At 48.4% G+C, this 18477-nt stretch overlaps 1 protein-coding gene across 3 annotated transcripts in view; it reads right to left on the bottom strand.

Annotated features, from left to right (window-relative positions):
• The window catches only part of peli1b (pellino E3 ubiquitin protein ligase 1b), a 44847-nt gene continuing 26370 nt past the window's right edge, over positions 1-18477 (bottom strand). For all 3 annotated transcript variants that reach the window (XM_080848935.1, XM_080848936.1, XM_080848937.1), the window contains exons 2-7: positions 15735-15987; positions 10880-11009; positions 9554-9655; positions 7724-7921; positions 7218-7406; positions 1-3237 (exon numbers count right to left, since the gene is read on the bottom strand). In XM_080848935.1, the coding sequence (XP_080705061.1) occupies positions 2506-3237; positions 7218-7406; positions 7724-7921; positions 9554-9655; positions 10880-11009; positions 15735-15814 (1431 nt within the window). In that variant the 5' untranslated portion in view covers positions 15815-15987 and the 3' untranslated portion in view covers positions 1-2505. The remainder of the gene's footprint in view (positions 3238-7217; positions 7407-7723; positions 7922-9553; positions 9656-10879; positions 11010-15734; positions 15988-18477) is intronic.

Consider the following 18477-nt stretch of genomic DNA (forward strand, 5'->3'; position numbering starts at 1 on the left):
TTATTGTTTAAAGTTGGTACAAAAAGAACAGGAAAAATCAAAAACATTCTCATCTTTTTGCTGTAAAGCATTGGAAAATTCCAGAGCGAAGGTCAGGCAGGCTTTGGGAGGTGGGGAACAGGACTTTTTTTGAGGGGGTGGGGACAGAAAACCACTGCTCTGCCGAAGAAGAGGGGGGGGGGGGGGGGGGGGGGTCATGCATTCAGGCCAGCCTTTAGAAGAAGGAGTGACAAACACAACAGTCAGGATATAGAAAATAAAGCCCTTGGTGCACAGGTTTCTTCAAGAGAAACACGCGGTGCTTTGAACAGGTCAGCTTGAACACGTTTAATACTGGATCAAAGACGAGAGAGAGCACAGAGGGACACAACATGAGTGTGGTGGTGATGCTGGGGGATATGGAGACAGAGAGAGCCCTGCCAGGGACAGCTCTGTGTGGTGGTGTTGAGCTGGGAGAATGTAGCACTGGAGTTTCCGCCTCACATTCAGTACAGCGGTCAAACCGGACTTCTGGGACCAACCTCATACAGTGTGTACACACACACACACACACACACCCCCACACACACACACACACGGTTTGTGTACAGGTGCTACAAACACACAGGCAATATGTAGGCCACGTTCATATACTGTGTGTACTGATCAGTTCACATACTTTTTAAGCACAGAATATGTTGGTACACAGAACACCCATTTGTCTACATCCCACATGGACACCCATCTCCAGTTGATGCATGCATGCGACACACACAAACTCTCTCCATGTGGTACACACACATCCTCGTGTATAGAGTGTAAGTGCACAAACACATTCACTCCGACTACATTCAGGAACATACCTTTAAATCCCGTCTTTCAAAAGGATATTTAGGAGTATTAATGCTGATTAGCATCAGGGCCCATTTCATTTTGTCTAAAATGACATGAGCTTAACCAACCACTACCAGAAACAAGCCATCAGTCCAGGCATCCTGTCAGATCTTGTGGTAAAGACAGTGGAACAGACCACTTCCACCGGAGCTCTGAGCACGTGGGACAGAGGGGGTCGCTCACGGGCTTGTCTATTGTCAAAGCATTCGCCACGCTTTGAGTTGGAGACCATCGGAGTAAATGGCCATAGCATGGTGGAAAACAAAGACCCCGCTTCAACAATAGTGACGAACCTAGAGGTCGGGTCACCCCCAGCAGGAGTGGAACAGTGGCGGAGCGGGGAAACCTGGAAGTGGGGCCTGAGGGTGGCCAGAATTTAAGGCCACATAATGCAAACGCACACACAGATACACACATAAATACATACACACGCACATATACAGATGCACACATTCAGGACACGGGTAGACGGGGCTGAATGTTTTGGCCTGTGCTTAAAGGGTGAGCAGAAGGCTTCTGGGGTTTTTGAGGGACTCCGTGAGCGCTACAGTCTGCGGGAAACCCTGATTCTATTGCTTAGGTATGGGACAATGCCGGGGTAATGCATCAGAGATACAGTATTTAGTACACGCAAACACACACGTGCTACAAACGCCGGAGAGAGCGACACACTATTGACCTTGACAGAAAAACAAACAACACATTTTGATAAGTATCCATCAGCTACAAGAGGATGTTTAAAATATATACTCTGATAAGACCCAAAACAGGAATCCAACTAAAAGGCCAAAACAAAAAAAAATCAAATAAAAAGGTGAAGTAAAACCATAAAAGAGAAACATGGAACTACAACTCCCCATGACACACTAATAACTGATTATAGCTGATTAACATTTATACGGCTGTTTTAAATAAAAACGTTACCAAGTATTTCATTTTTAGGCATATTCAGTTAATGAGGAAAAAACGTCATCAACAACGGCTTTCTACAAAAGACGCTACATGTAGAGTGCTCTGTGTGAGAGAGAGTCTGCCGATCACACAAGAGTCACAGACAATACAGATATCATATCACTTAAGATCAAGACGGCCTCTTGCGATCTGTTAGTAAATAAACACTGTTTACAAATCAACCCAGCAGGGCATCTGTTGCTGGATGGGACATCATTTCATTCTTTTTTTTTTTTTTTGTAAGGTTATTTTTTTGTAGTTTTCTGTCTGTATTTAGTTGAAAATATACTCTTTGTTTTTCATTCTGGATAAGAAAAAGCACTAGAAAGGTCACTTAAAAACGAGAGAGAGAGAGAGAGCAAAATTGTTTTCAAAAGGAGAGAGAGTCTGACTTGAGTCTCGCTGAATCTCACCCACCGACCAAAAAGAGTCTCGCTCGTCTCAACGATGGACGAGCAGTAGTAGCCTTTTGAAAAGCAAAATAACAAAAAGGAGACACTAGCTTATACTGTACATGTAATTATAAGCATAGTTTAACCAGGGAGCCCTAAAGAAGGAGGGAAGATCAAAAGACAGAGGAAGAAAAGGATGCATAGAGTGTGAAAGAGAGAGAGAGAGAGAGAGAGAGAGAGAGAGCGAGAGTTTCCGGAAGTAAAGGAGGCAGGGCGCAGTGTCTCCCCTCTAATCCACGGGGCCCTGGAATATGAGTCTGCTGTAGCCCTGCTCGCCACCCAGCTGCTGGGCACAGAACGGGCAGGCGGCGTGGAAGGTGTGCGTGCCGTGTGGCAGGGGGATCTGGCTCCAGAAGGCCACCGTCTTCTCCGAGCACACGTGGCCGCAGGGCGCGAAGGCGTGCGTGGGCGGCGCCGCGTCCAGGTAGAAGCCCGGCTCGCAGCCCAGCCACAGCGGGACGTAGGGGCCCCGCGACCGGCACATGGGGCACTCACGCTCACATGGGGCACTCAGCCCTCCGCCTCCACCACCACCACCACCACCACCACCACCACCGCCGCCGCCTACTCCTCCAATGCCACCACCCCCCATGCTGCCCATACCTCCCATTCCACCCATTCCGCCCATTCCGCCTCCCATGCCACCTCCGCCCATCCCCCCACTCCCTCCCCGCTCCCGGTCTTGGTTGCCCCAGTTGTGGTAGCCGTGGACGTGGCCGCAGAGCAGGTAGACCCAGGGCTGCTTCTCGTCCACCACGTCCTTGCGGCGCATGCTGGGGAAGGCCAGCGTGTTGAAGCCCACGGGGCACTGCGGGCGCGCCGCGTTCAGCTCCTGCCGCAGAGCCTCCAGGTGCTTGACGGTGGGCGTGCGAGACAGGCCCTCGGCCGTGCGCCACAGCAGCGTGGCGCCACACAGGTCGATCAGAGAGCCGTCCACCAGCTCCTGGGTCTCATTATCCACCTAGAGAGAGAGAGAGAGAGAGAGAGAGAGAGAGAGAGAGAGAGAGAGAGAGAGAGAGAGAGAGAGAGAGAGAGAGAGAGAGAGAGAGAGAGGTTAGATCACTTGTCACAAGTCACAAGAGGTCACATTTAAGGTTGGAGACAAAAACAGGTGCTACAAACACACAGGTTGATCTACTTGACATCAAGCAACTGCTTGAACAAACAAAAGCAGATGGGAAAAAAGTTTGGATGTAGAACTAAAATTTTATTTGTGAGACATAGCAATGATACGCTGCAACTTGAGCCTGGAGTCTGTGGTTAAAGGCACTGTATAGAACTACGTTCAAATTGAACAGACTGCGACGCCTCGTTTGTCCCTGTAGATGGCAGTGTAACACAGACATTCCAATCCCTGTCTAGCAGGATAAACAGGAACCTACAGTACACAGGACCATTTCAGACTGTCCAAAAGAAGGGAGAAACACTTTTCCAAACATGTCCTGGCCCTGGCCATTTTGAATAAATAATGCAAAGGCAATGTAAAACGAGGGGGTGAGGTTTTCTTTGATGGCCTTTCATGATTAACCTTCCGCCACCTCATTCTTTTTGGTGACCTCTTCACCTTTGGTGTCTTTCTGATTGACGGCGTAGTTAACATAAAAGGGACTTTTTTTGTGGAGGAGTCACACACACACACACACACACACTCACACACATAGCTGACACCTCAGATACTGATTCGGTGTTATTCCAGGGCTTTGCTAGCGCAGGGAGCCTGGGCCCATGTCAGATTTATGGCTGTGTATGGAAAAAGACTCTCAATCGCAGCCACTGTTCTCATAGGCACCACTGCTGCGATTCATTTGGGTTGTGTGTGATTACACAATGGCACCTTTCAGCACTAATGTGCAGGATAAATGAACAAAGCCTGGGTGCCTGTGTGTGTGTGCGAGAGACTGTGTGTGTGAGAGACTGTGGGTGTGTGTGTGCGTGTGTGTGTGTGTGTGTGAGACTGTGTGTGTGCGTGTGAGAGAGACTGTGTGTGTGTGTGTGTGTGTGTGTGTGTGTGTGTGTGTGTGTGTGTGGGAGAGAGACTGAGTGTGAGTGTGTGTGTGTGTGTGAGACTGTGTGTGTGTGTGTGTGTGTGTGTGAGCGAGAGAGACCGTGTATGTGTGGTCTTAAATGGCAGTAACACACACCTCTAGAACAGGGCTGAGCCGTGGCCTGCAGTGAATAGAGGCGAGTGTGTACGCAAACAGGAGCACAGTGTATATGTGTGTGAGTGCGTGCTCTATCCTGATGTCAACATCACATGCTCCCCACACACAGGACAATCCCAACATTCACACTGACACAAAGCCGGCCAATAATCTCCTCTCCGGACGGCCACACAATCCTCACATAGATAACACACACACACACACACACACACACACACACCCTTTCAAGCTGGAGCTGAGCTCAGAACCATTTATGTTGCCGTGCCTAATCATTTCACACACACACACACACACACACACATTTCAAAACAGCTTGCCTCACTCCCTAACACCCTCTGACCAACATATCTGCTGGTTCTTTCGCAATATTAGCCAACGGTAAACATGTAAGGGCATAGAGATCCCCCACCCTCATTGTGTCTGAGTAAGAGTGTGTGTGTGTGTGTGTGTGTGTGTGTGTGTGTGTGTGTGTGTGTGCCTATGTACTAACCAGTGCAGACGCACACGAGCACACACACACGCAGAGGATTTAAATGCGGACAGGGTGGAGTGTGCTGTTTAATTACAGCAGGAGCCATCATTAATCAGAGAAAGAGGATGTGCTTTTCAGACACATTGAGACATTGTATTCAAGCACACCGACACACAGACACACACACAGACACAGACACAGACACAGACACAGACACACACAGCAGCAACTTGGTGTGTACACTCACAGAGCTGAGGGGAGATGGCCATGTGAGTGGGCATGAGGAGAGCAGGACAAACGGCTCCACTGGCTGCAGTGTGTGTGTGTGTGTGTGTGTGTGTGTGTATGAGAGAGAGAGAATATGAGAAAGGGGGAAGCTAAAGCAAGCAAGGGCATTATTGTGTATACAGGTAAGCATACATGCGTGTATTATTTGTAGAATAATTACATCAAATATGACTCTGAAGTGTAAGTGTGTGTGTGTGTGTGTGTGTGTGTGTGTGTGTGTGTGTGTGTGTGTGTGTGTGTGTGTGTGTGTGTGTGTGTGTGTGTGTGTGTGTGTGTGTGTGTGTGTGTGTGTGTGTGTGTGCGCGCGCGTGCGTGCGCGTGCATGTTTAATGTGCTTAGAGAGACTAAATACATTTTGTGAGGCTAAACCTTCCTGCTCGTCATCACTGCTTTCCCTGGCCTTCCTTTCCATTTCCTGTCATTTCCACTGACTGCTGTGCTTTTGCACTGCACAGCCCGTCTCCTTCAATCATCAAATGACGGCTTAATTACAGCCCGCCTGCCTACAGCACAGATAGTGGAACTGCTGATAAACCCACTCATCTATGCACTCCAGTGGAGAGGGGTGTGTGGTTATTAAAACAGTACTAATAATAATGATCCCATCATCTCCTCTGTAGAAGGGCTTTGGCATTTGGAAATGCATAGCAAGCAGTTTGGTTGAGCGCCTCCCTCTAAGTCCTCTCCATCTCGTTCTTTAGTCCAGCGATTAACACAGGCAGTCAAAAACGCTCCTAACACTTGGACTTCACAATCTCAAGCGCTACGCTCATTCCAAGAGTATTGGGAAAATGTTGTACGAACATTTGAGACGTGTTGTCTGGGTAATGTTAAGCTGGTGTGTGTGTGTGTGTGGCCTGTTGGTGGCCCGCTGGGGGCTGCTGGGAGGCTGTGTGTGTGAGGGCAGACATGGCCGTGTTGTCTCTGCGTGTGATGACTGAGATTAGTGTGGCGCCCCTCGTCTCAGCCGTGTGCACATCCCCAGGGTTTGAAAGACGGAGCAAGACAAGCGGAGAGATGGGAAGCAGCGGAGAGGGAGCGTGTGTGTGTGTGTGTGTGTGTGTGTGTGTGAAAAAGAGAAAACAAAGGGACGGACATGTACTTGGAACAGGCGTCCTCATTGGAGATGTTTCCACTTTCATTTGAGTACATGTTTTTGAGAAGGGGTTACTAACAGTATTATGAATGCCGTGGCATGATGGCCATCCAGCTGGAGGCCACGAACTGGATATTTTGACAGTGCCCAATGAGCCATGGGTCACACACACACACACACACACACACACACACACACACACACACCGACACACACACCGAGCTGACCTCTGCAGAGGCCATAAGCCTGCGACAGTGGCAGCGAACACAGCATAACATAGAGCTACATAAACAAAAACAGACAACCCTCCTCCCACTTCAACGCCAAGTGGACACAAAGGGAATATGTCTTCTCCCTCTCTCTCACCCTCTCTGATTGGTGGCCTGGCCTGACGCACGCGATCAGGTTGTCCGAGGCTTCTCTTACAGGGATCGGTTTTCGTACGTGCCGACAGCCATGTGGCACCTCTTTGCTGTTACCGCAGTAACGGCGTGGCACAAACTTAACCAACAACAATGTGGCAGCACATTGGCACCTGTCAGGAGGGCGGGCGGGCTTGTGAGTCTGATGGGACTGGTCAGGGCTGTGAGGCTGAATCAACATGCACACTACTGCTGGGTCCTCCACCGTGTGCAAATCTGACATCTCACTTTCCGCATAATCTCCCATGCCACTGAACAGATGCAGGAACAGCTGGCTAAGACACCGCCGTTTCCAGTGTCTCTTGCACCTCCTTCAGCTCCATCACCCCGTGTTTCCACGAGGTTTGGAAGAACACATGTGCATCAGAGTGCCTCTGCGTATCTATTTAGACTGTCCTCTTTGCAGTGGAAACTGTTAGAGGGCACAGTATGCAGTGTCGGTGTGGAAATGATCAACAGCGCGCGTGTGTGTGTGTGTGTGTGTGTGTGTTTCAGGCTCACCATCTTGCCACGCTGCTGAGCCGAGCGGGTCTCGCGGAGCGTGAAGACATTGCCGCAGACGGAGATCTCCCTCCAGACGCCGGGCTTGGAGTCTTCGGTGAAGCCGTTTCGCGGGTGCATCACCAACACGCCGTTCGTCGTCAGCCCGTCCATCTGTCCGTCCAACGTCTTCCACTTTGCTGCCTTCTCCTGGGGGGGGGGGCAGAGAGGAAAGAGGTCAGAGGTCAGGGATGAAAGATGCCACTAAGCTGTATAAATGAGACAGGACTGCTAGCTGCAGGCTGCTCCTGAACACCAAACAACAAGTAGTTTTGAGACTGGCCTAAAAACCTTTTTATTCAGAAAGGACTTTCTTACTTTTGAAATGTATTTTATTATAGGTTGTCTTATTATGTACTGTGGAACTCTGAGATTCAGGTGAATGTAGAGTGGGCTATAAATGAAATTAATTATTAATTATTATTATTATTACTACAATTCCCAGTGACATTAAAGAGCACACTCACCCCTAGGAAGATGTTCTTGGAGGAGTCGAAGCCGGCGGCGAAGATGCGTGCGGTGAAGGGTGGGGTGCGCTGGCACATGATGCGGCAGGCGAAGCGCGAGATGGTGCTCTGGACCGACTGCGTGTCGGAGTTGCTCTGGCTGCCGGGGACCGTGTCCGTCACCACGTAGTCTATGGGGCTCTCCGTAGACCGCCCAATCTGAGAGACAGAAAAACCAGAGAGAGAGAGAAGGTAGAGGGTAAAAAGAAAGGATAAAAGGAGGAAGAGAAACAGTGGACAGACAAGGTTATAAATCATATCCTTGTAGGCTGATACACTGCAACTTTATGTGGTCAGTCTTGTCAGTCCCTACTGTGGAATCATCCTTATCTGATGCTTTAAAGCTCTAAGGAAAGCACCTGTGGAAGGCCCCCAACACACACACACACACACACACACACACACACACAGTCTGTGAGGAGCAAGGACATGGTGTGTGTGTGTGTGTGTTCAAGAGGGAGCAAGAGACGTGAGGGGCTTTGGAGAATCAGCCCAGAGTCAGAGTCATAACGCTTCAGACAGATACTCATACACTGAGCTACTGTCTAGTCCTGGGTGGGAAGTGTCCATTGTGTCAATAATCCAAATCAGGCACTAGAGTATCACAAAGGGACAAGGTGAAGCCTCTGTGTGTGTGTGTGTGTGTGTGTGTGTGTGTGTGTGTGTGTGTGTGTGAGAGAGAGAGACAGTAGGAGCATGACAAGAGAATTAAATTTAGCAGGGCCTTTCCATTCTTAGTGGGATAATGGGATAATTGTATGTGCCTTGGCACTGACGACTGCTGGGCCGCTGCACTGATACAACCCCAGAGATGGTGGGAGAGACAGGAGAAGAGAGGGAGAGAGAGAGAGGACTATGGGAAGAGAGAGAGTTATCTATGATAGGAGGGAGAAAAAAAAAGGCATCTATGATAAGAGGCAGAAAAAGATATGTATGGTAAGAGAGGCAGAAAAAGGCATCTATGATAAGAGGCAGAAAAAGATATGTATGGTAAGAGAGGCAGAAAAAGGCATCTATGATAAGAGGCAGAAAAAGATATGTATGGTAAGAGAGGCAGAAAAAGGCATCTATGATAAGAGGCAGAAAAAGATATGTATGGTAAGAGAGGCAGAAAAAGGCATCTATGATAAGAGGCAGAAAAAGATATGTATGGTAAGAGAGGCAGAAAAAGATATGTATGGGAATCGCTGCTGATGGAGGTGACATGTTATTTAAAGAAAAGCACACGCTGTATGGATAGGCTTTCAGCAGGTGGAGGGAGTATATTAAGTCTGCATGGACACACATCCCAGGTCGTGCTAAAAGCACACCTAGCAACACACACCCTTAATGTCAAACCAGAGAAGCTCCCACAGCACTTTCGCACACACACACGCGTTCTTTCTTCTATGATTAGGTGAAGTGCTGTGCTGTGTGGAACCTAAATAAATAGGGGATAATGTCCTGCCAGATGGCCCTCGTCCCAAAATAAACACCAACAGGATGACCAGGACCCCGACGCTAAGAAGGAGAGTCTTGTACGGCCCTACAGGGAGTCAGTTTGCAAAGGACTGGCTCACTAATGACATTATTCCACTTCACACTGCAAACCAGCAAAGGTACATGGAAATACGATTTGAGAATATTTTGAACTTTGACATGACTTTGCTAATCTAACAGAACAGGATAGCGAGCTATGCAGCAAACGCTGGTTGCCCATAGCAACAGGTCATCATGAAGTATATCACGCAGTCAAGAATTTCAGCCTTTGTATGGGACGGGCATAGGCTGAGCGCTGCAGGGCAGCAGTACCTGGAACATGTCCGTATTGCTGTCATGCGTGTACTCCACCACCACCGTCTGAGCCCGGGACAGTGTGTACGAGATGCTGTGCTGGTCCTTGTTACTTATGGCCTGCAGATAGAAAACAGAACAAAAGGGTGTTAAAGAACACTTGTGCGCACACACACACACACATTCACACACACAAATACTTTCTCACACACACACACACACACACACACACACACACACACACTGCGTGGGAGCTGGGGCCGTGCCCCCACTTCCCAAACTCAGACCCACCCCGCCGCCCCGAGCGGAGCCTGCTGGTAGGCACTCCACAGCACGGGCACGAAATGGACACCAGCTGCAGCTTCCACAGGGCTCACCCAAACCACACACAGGACTGCAGATTCAGAGATGCTGAGGAAGTGTGTGTGTGTGTGTGTGTGTGTGTGTGTGTGTGTGTGTGTAACAGCAGGGTTGGAGGGAGAGAGAGCGCATGTTTGTGTGTGTGTGAGTGTGTGTAACTGAGCAAGCACATGCATGTTTGCGTGAGTGTGTAGTACAGTGTGCAAAAACTTGTGTGTGTGTGTGTATTTGGGTTGGGGGTGGAGGCAGGCCACAGAGGAACCATTCATACAGTCAAACTGTGTCCAGATGTGTGAAAACAAAGACTACCAGCTCCAAGTGTGATGACTATCCCACCTTCTCCCTCTAAAAACACACACACACACACACACACACACACACACACACACACACACACACTCCCCACCCAAAACATGGACATGACGCAGGTTTTCACACACAGATACTGACAGCTGCAATAGGTCCACAGTAATGACCTCACAGCCCACTGTGGGAACATGATGTGGAGTCCACAACCTTGTCAGATTGCTTTTAAAACATATATGCACAAATGTGTTTGACAGGAGCTTGACCATGATCAGCATTCAAGATCAGAATCCAAGATCAGAATCCATGATCAGCATTCATGATCAGCATTCATGATCAGCATTCAAAATCAGAATCCATGATCAGCATTCATGATCAGCATTCATGATCAGCATTCAAGTTCAGCATTCAAGTTCAGCATTCAAGATCAGCATTCAAGATCAGCATTCAAGATCAGCATTCAAGATCAGCATTCAAGATCAGCATTCAAGATCAGCACCTGTCCATGGTAGTGGACCATTGAAAGGGCTGCCAGGCCATCACTGACAGCGCTGTGGGTCAATGAGCCATTAAACTCACTGGCATGACTGCATCAGGCCCTGTGCAAGTGGTCTGTGTGTCTGTGTGTGTGTGTGTGTGTGTGTGTGTGTGTGTGTGTGTTTGTGTTTTGCTCCATACCTTGGCTGCCTGAGGGGTGCATGCTACGTGCACTGTGCTGGGTTTCACCCCATTGGCTTTGGGTCTCTTGAACAGAGAAAAACGGCTCTTCCTCCTCCCTCGGTCTCCGTTGGGTAAAGAGCCATTGTACCTGAGAACACACACACACACACACACACACCGTTAAATGACAAACAAAACCTCAACCCTGACATACAGCAGAGTAGATAACAGCCAGAGGCATCCATCACACACACAAACACCTGTGCCTTCTCACTCAGCACAACGCATTAGAGATGCACACATTACAAACAAACAAACAAAAACTAACAAATGAATAGAAAAACACAAAGAACCCAAGAGTACGCTTTTTTTTGGGCCTACAGCGCTGTTCTAAGGGCAGACAGTGACAGAAGAGCAATTCAGAGTAAGGGCTCTGTGTGTGTGTGTGTGTCATCAGTCACCTACACACTCTTTCATTGTCTCTGGGCTTAAAGCGTCACGAAAGCAACCAATCCTCTTAGGCGGCACCACCACCGCCACACCCGAGGAGTTTGCTCCTGATTAAAACTACTGCGCGTGTGTGTGTGTGTGTGTGTGTGTGTGTGTGTGTGTGTGTGTGTGTGTGTGTGTGTTTATCTTGAGGCCAAGGCAGCTTAAACAGGAAACAACTGGCTCCAGTCATGGAGCAAAGCCGTATTAAGCGGAGTATGAAGACACACAATTGTCCAGGCATTCCTTGTGGATGTGAGCCTCTGAGCGCGCTCACTGCGGCCCGGCCCAGCTCGCACTCCACTCGCAGGACTGCACTTTGGAACAGATGAGGCGGAGGACCACAGGGGCCATGGCATCTGAACTCGTCTGCCCGTTTAAGGGAGTCATCAGCGCAGGCCGGCCACCCGGCTCCCTGTCTGGCTCAGAGATCATGCTGAGAGGGTTAGGGTCGCTTCATTAACACCAGATCCACAACACCAGCTCTCTACTCCACAGGGGGGGTCAAGCACAGAGGGCCAACCCCCACTAACGAATCTGGCAGCCATTTGTCAGTTTGCTTCATCAATCAAAGCATACTGCAGGTCTAGAGAGTGCACTGCTGCACATGTTGATGAGGGGGTAGGATGATTATGCCTTGTTCAAGGGCAGGCCAGGCACAAAGTGTTGTGTAATTTAATGTGTGTGTGTGAGTGTGTGTGTGTGTGTGTGTGTGTGTGTGTGTGTGTGTGTGTGTGTGTGTGTGTGTGTGTGTGTGTGTGTGTGTGTGTGTGTGTGTGTGTGTGACACTGCAGTGTCATGTCGCGTGAGATGCAAGTCCCCCTCTTGCTAGGATCTGTGGATAAGTCGGCAGTGCATCACCCTTCCCATGACCCTCCTTGGACAGTGATGGGGTCATCAGTTAAAGTAAAACCCCTACCACCACACAAGTCTAGAATAACTCAACTCCCTACACTATGACACTGTTTCCTGTCTTTATAGTCCAATCAAAACTCCCTACACTATGACAGTTTCCTGTCCTTATAGTCCTATCAAAACTCCCTACACTGACACTGTGCCCTGTCCTTATTGTCCAATCAAAACTCTCTACACTATGACACTGTTTCCTGTCCTTATAGTCCTATCAAAACTCCCTACACTTTGACACTGTTTCCTGTCCTTATAGTTCAATCAAAACTCCCTACACTATGACACTGTTTCCTGTCCTTATAGTCCAATCAAAACTCCCTACACTATGACACTGTTTCCTGTCCTTATAGTCCAATCAAAACTCCCTACACTATGACAGTATTCCCTATATCCCAATCAAAACTCCCTACACTGTGACAGTATTCCTTAGATCCCTATATCAAGGTTGCAGGAGACTCAGGGATGCAGATGCACACAGAGATGCTTTAAAGAGCCAACTGTGATAGGTGACCATGAGAAAGACGAGAAGGCCTTTAATCCTCTGAAGTGCACTGCTCACCCAGCATCTGCGCTGAGGTAAACGTGTCAGGTAGCCCCATTCGCCGCCTTTAATAGAACCTCTGGGGAAACTAATGCAGCGCACACACACACACACACACACACACACACACACACACACACACACACACACACACACACACACCGAGATTTAATCATAATTCATAACATTGGGCTCTCAGTGCCAGCTCATGAAACGTGTGAATGCGAGTCTGTGTGTGTGTGTGTGTGTGTGTGTGTGTGTGTGTGTGTGTGTGTGTGTGTGTGTGTGTGTGTCCTGGCAAGCATACACAGCTGGATCTGTTTGTGCCGGTCTGACATTGATTTAACATGAGTTTACTGAGTGCGCAAGGACAGTGCTGACGTCAGGCTTTTTGCATTCCATGCAGGCTTCTTTTTTCCCCCTCCACCAAAGGAAGCCACAGATGTAGAGATGTGTGCAGGCCTGTAAACAAGCAGTCTCAGTGTCCACACATTCCAGCACATTAAGCCATTAGCATGGCCACGCTACCAGCATGCTAACGGCTGAAATATGATGTTATTCACCCAGCACTAGTTTAACTTTAAAGAGCAGCTAACTCAATCTCTCCACCCCCCTCTCATTCCCCACCCCATTCAATCCCCCTCCCGGTCGCCATCGTAAACATGTTTTCTTTTCCAGTCCCCCCCCCCCCCTCCCCCGTCTGACTCCCCACAGGTGGGTGAACTCCAGCACATGCCAGCGCAGCTAAAACATGGCACTCTGGGAGTCAGCGGTGCTGGTGGTAGTGGTGGTGGCAGCTGGGGTTGTCGAGGCTGCTTTTTACGACAGACCCACCACGTATGCATTCCAACGCGGCTCCGCCAGGGGGGGTTGAGCCAGGCCGAGGGGTCGCCACAGACATGTGTGTGACAGCGGTAGTTGTTCGTCGGCTGTGGTGGTGGTGGGAGGGGGCTAGAAGAGTGCTACCCACAGAGGGGTTGGGGTGGGGGCAGGGGGGTCACAGCAAAAATCTCTGTGCCTCCAGACATGGACCGAGTTCCTTCCATTTTTGCCAGGCGACTCCCTCCTACTCATGGAATGTTACCACACACCGAAGACTATGTGTGTGTTTATGTATGAGAAAGTTAATTTTACATATGCCACCCTCTCTTGCTCACTGACACGGTCCCAGGACCTCTGTGTGTGTGTGTGTGTGTGTGTGTGTGTGTGTGTGTGTGTGTGTGTGTGTGTGTGTGTGTGTGTGTGTGTAAAGCCCTTTGGCTCCAACCCAACAGAATGGAGACAGTTGCTGGGAAAGTGAAGGGTGAGGTGTTTAGCAGCACAGCTAACAAGTGTAGCCATGTAATGCGTGCTCCACAAGACTGACCTCACATACCCCTGGAGCTAATCGCTGGGCTACAGGCAATAACAATGAACACAACTCAGATCATGGTAGCTTGGAAGTTCCAGCACTTAGCCAACATATCCCTAATACTAAAATCACACACAGACCCAGCATATGTTCCCCATAAGGGGTAGGGGTGTGTGTGTGTGTGTGTGTGTGTGTGTGTGTGTGTGGCCATGCACCTCAGAAAATGGTAAAAAAAAAAAAAAGAGGTGCTCTACATTTATGTAACCAGTTACTTAGTAACATTCCAAATACTTTATTGTTCCTTATTTGTAGTTTTTTTTACCATCAACATTAATAAAAATCACAAAATGGCAGTTCCATCAAAATCACACTGTTCCTCTCTATGCTAGTTCCAGGCCACTTAAGCAGATGAAGTAAAGTAGGAAATGAATGGGTGGTGGTGTGATGTAATGATTTAAATAAAGACCGAGAGCACAAGGATAGATGTTTGGCGAGGGAATTCACATGATGATCAAACATTTCCAAGCCTCGACACGAAGATGCAGTGATGGGACTGTCCCTTGATGTGAACACCACACAATTGAGATACTATAGCCATGATATTGACCTTTAACTCAGAGTTTCAACACTGTGCTAAAATGCTAACCTCATATTCAATACCCCTCTGGTCTCTCATAACAGAGCCCAAGGAATCGCAGAACATACATAGAAAATACAGCTCCTCCTCCTCCGAACGAAAAAACACACACACACACACACACACAGACAGCTGGGAACTGGTGGAAAAGAACAATCCCCAGAGCGACACTGTCCGACACCATCATATATAGACCTTCTTTCTGGGTCTTTGGAGCACGGAGACTCAAAGCCACTCCCACACAGCCATGCAAACTGCTGTGCTGTGAGTTTCATGCGCACACACACACACACACACACAAAGGCACCCCATATCCTCTGTGTGATGTGGGTTTGTAATGTGATCCTGCATAAACACAATGTCGTGTGAATACTTCGGTCTTTCTGCCTGAGAGGAGACAATGGCTTTCCTATGGGGTTTTGAAAACGACACGCAGACACAGAGATATACATGGGCCTCACTCATAACTATACACTGACACTCATGCATATGTGTACCCACGCACAAACACACACACAGTCACACACACAGTCACACACACAGTCACACACACAGCCACACACACGCCTAATCTATCTCTTATGTCATCAACCTGCTAACCTGACAGATAGGAACAAATGTACAGAATGAAAAACAGAACTCAAATAGTCAAATTTGTGTGCACATCAAGATTTGCTAATCGGATACAGGAAGCTTATGAAAACACGAGGGAACAGCTGCACACACGTGCACAGACAAACACACACACACACACACACACACACACACACTCTTTTAATCTAATACTGCAATTCTGTCCAGCTCTGGTTATCTGATCTAGGGCAATCACTGAGAGGGCTGGTCTGAGTGGTTGAAATCCATGTGTGCGTGTGTGTGTGTGTGTGTGTGTGTGTGTGTGTGGGATGAGGTGAGGTTCAGAGTTCGCAGGAAGGTCAGGATGGCTTACCCCAGCACGATGAGCTCTCCGTACTTGACTGGCACTTTGGTGGAGGCGGTGGAGATGTTTTCCTGCTCCGGGGAGAACATGTGCCCGGCTGAGAGGTGGAGGGGGAAGGGGCAGGGTGGGAGGAGGAGGAAGAGGGAGGTGTGGAGGTAGACCGGAGCGGTACCTCCCTGCTAGAGAACGTCAGGACGCCGCGGCGCTCGCTCAGCTCCGCCCGCGCATGCTGATGTGTGCTGCTGCCGCCGCGTCACACGCTCTGCAGAGAAAGAGAGAGAGAGAGAGAGAGAGAGAGAGAGAGAGAGAGAGAGAGAGAGAGAGAGAGAGAGAGAGAGAGAGAGTCGTTAGTCATATGATACAGCCAGAGGCAGCGGCTCATCCAGGAATCAATGACAGCCAGCCACAGGAGGCTCTTCCAGTGAAGACCCAGGAGGTGAAGCCTCCGGTGCACATCATGAGTGGGAAACTTTGTTCATCTCACTGATTCTCTCATTTAAACCAAAGTCATAGCTGAGGATAAACAACCACTTCTCCCATAGACGATTCACTCTTCAATTCCACCCAACCAACTCCCATGTAAGCAATAACTTTATCGCTCTATATATATCCCTCTATTCACACACACACACACAGACACACACACACACACACACACACAAGCTCTATGTATCCCTCTATTTACACACACACACACAAACAAGCTGTATGTATCCCTATATTCCCTCTGTGTTGGAAGAGAAATCCTGATAGACTTGATTTGAGAGTTTTGCATACTGATGCACACTTACATTGAACTTATTTTCCCACCCTCTTTCTCACACCTAGAAAGACACTCACACACATGCACACACACACACATACATACATACACACACACAGTACACAACACGGGCCAATGACAGCGTGCAGGCAGTCACATATCCAGATCTTAATGTAGATTTTGCACACTCCTTCTCCGTTTGTGTCTATCGCTCACGCTCATGCACACACACACAGACTGCAGAGTGCAGAGTGGATAGCCTCACGTCTCCAGGGTCTTATCTGATCAAGGAAGTTAGTCAACATTACCGTCAGTCCCACCCCATCAGACACAAACACACAAGCACTGCCGACAGTAAGCTGCCCAGTCTCAGTCACTTACTGCCATTTCAGGTGACGCACACTGAAACGTATATGTACAGACACAGAGACAGACACAAACACTCAGTCTGAGACTGGGAGTGTTCTGGTGGTCTTCAAGGAAACTAAATGATTTGAGTGAAGAGACCTAAAAAACAACCCATTTAGACGTTCTACAAAAGACAGAGAAAAGGAGCAAAATAAAAGGAGCACGGGCCTACAACAGAGCCTTGTGGTACCCTTCTAAACATCGCTGCAAAGTTCCATTCAACCACTAGTCAGATTTATGCCCCTTTTAATCTCTTTCGATTCAACTTTTCCAAAATGACAACGAGAGACCAGCATTGACAGGGTACACTACACGCCCTAGAAAAGTACTAGTTTGTTCCCTGCTTGTGTGAGAAAAAGCATAGAAGGGAATGTGGTCAGGCTAGCCAGGGTACAGCCACCCTGATCAAATCAGCTTTAAAAATAATAATACAAATTAAAAAAAAGCTTCTATGAAATTCATAAAACGCCTGGGCTGACACTGGTTTTGTCTATGGCAACAGCGCAGGCAATTCAATTACTTTTATTGGGTGATTAAATGGGTTTAATTCAAAGTGTACTTCCACACTGACACACTGTATGTTGTGTATTTTGGCCTGTACATGTGCACAACAGAGGCACCAAAAGAAATATACATGTTGTTAACTTAAACTATCTATCTAATGGTGTCCATCTAATAGTGAATACTTACATTAGCTTGGTTTAGGCCTAATTGTGAGAAATCTTTAGTTTCAAGCATTCACAAGAACACCCTTACTCACACATTATGGAGTTCAGCGTTTGGGAGGGGCTCTCAGAGCGTGCTAAAGGGTAATATGGTGTTCATCATGATGAGTAATTGCCAGAGTGACAGAGAAAGAGCAAAGGGCCGGGGAAGAGATTGTGATGGTGATAGTGGGAGAAACCCGCTCCATTGAGGGATATTAAATTAGACAGCACGAGATAAGAGTGAGGAATAGCATGAATAAGAAATAAAGAGAGAGAGAGAAAAGAAAAGAGAGAGAAGAAAGAAAGAGATGAGAGAAAAGGAGAGAGAAAAGAAAAAGAAAGAAAGAAAGAAAGAAAGAAAGCCATGATGAACACAAACATCTGTGAAAGAATGTCTCGTTTGAATCCCCGACTGTCTATTGGCCACTTCAGAGTGAGAACCGGCCACTTAGACACAGCCTATTTCCCACTCAGTAATAAAGCATGGAGCTCAGCGCAATCTGAGTGAGGCTGGCAGATTCCTGCTGACCTGGGACCAGTGAGTCAGCACGCAGGGCTGACAGACAGGCCATCTCACCCTGCTGAGGTCAGACAGACAGGCTGTCTCACCCTGCTGAGGTCAGACAGGCCGTCTCACCCTGATGAGGTCAGACAGAGCCAGCGGGACTACCAGTGAGGGGAAATCCCCACAGGCATGGGGTGGGGTGGGGTGGGGTGTACTGTAAGATACATCATCTGATGCGAGTTCATGGTTCTGTTCTGCCGCAACAAGTTATGCCAGAGGCGCACAAACATACGCACAGTGTCCTTAACATCAGAGGAGGCTCCAAGCTCTTTATTCTAGCTAGGCTGTGTGTTGTGCAGCGATGGGTAT

The sequence above is a fragment of the Sprattus sprattus genome, assembly GCF_963457725.1.
Source record: "Sprattus sprattus genome assembly, chromosome: 12".
Classification (NCBI taxonomy): Eukaryota; Metazoa; Chordata; class Actinopteri; order Clupeiformes; family Clupeidae; genus Sprattus; species Sprattus sprattus.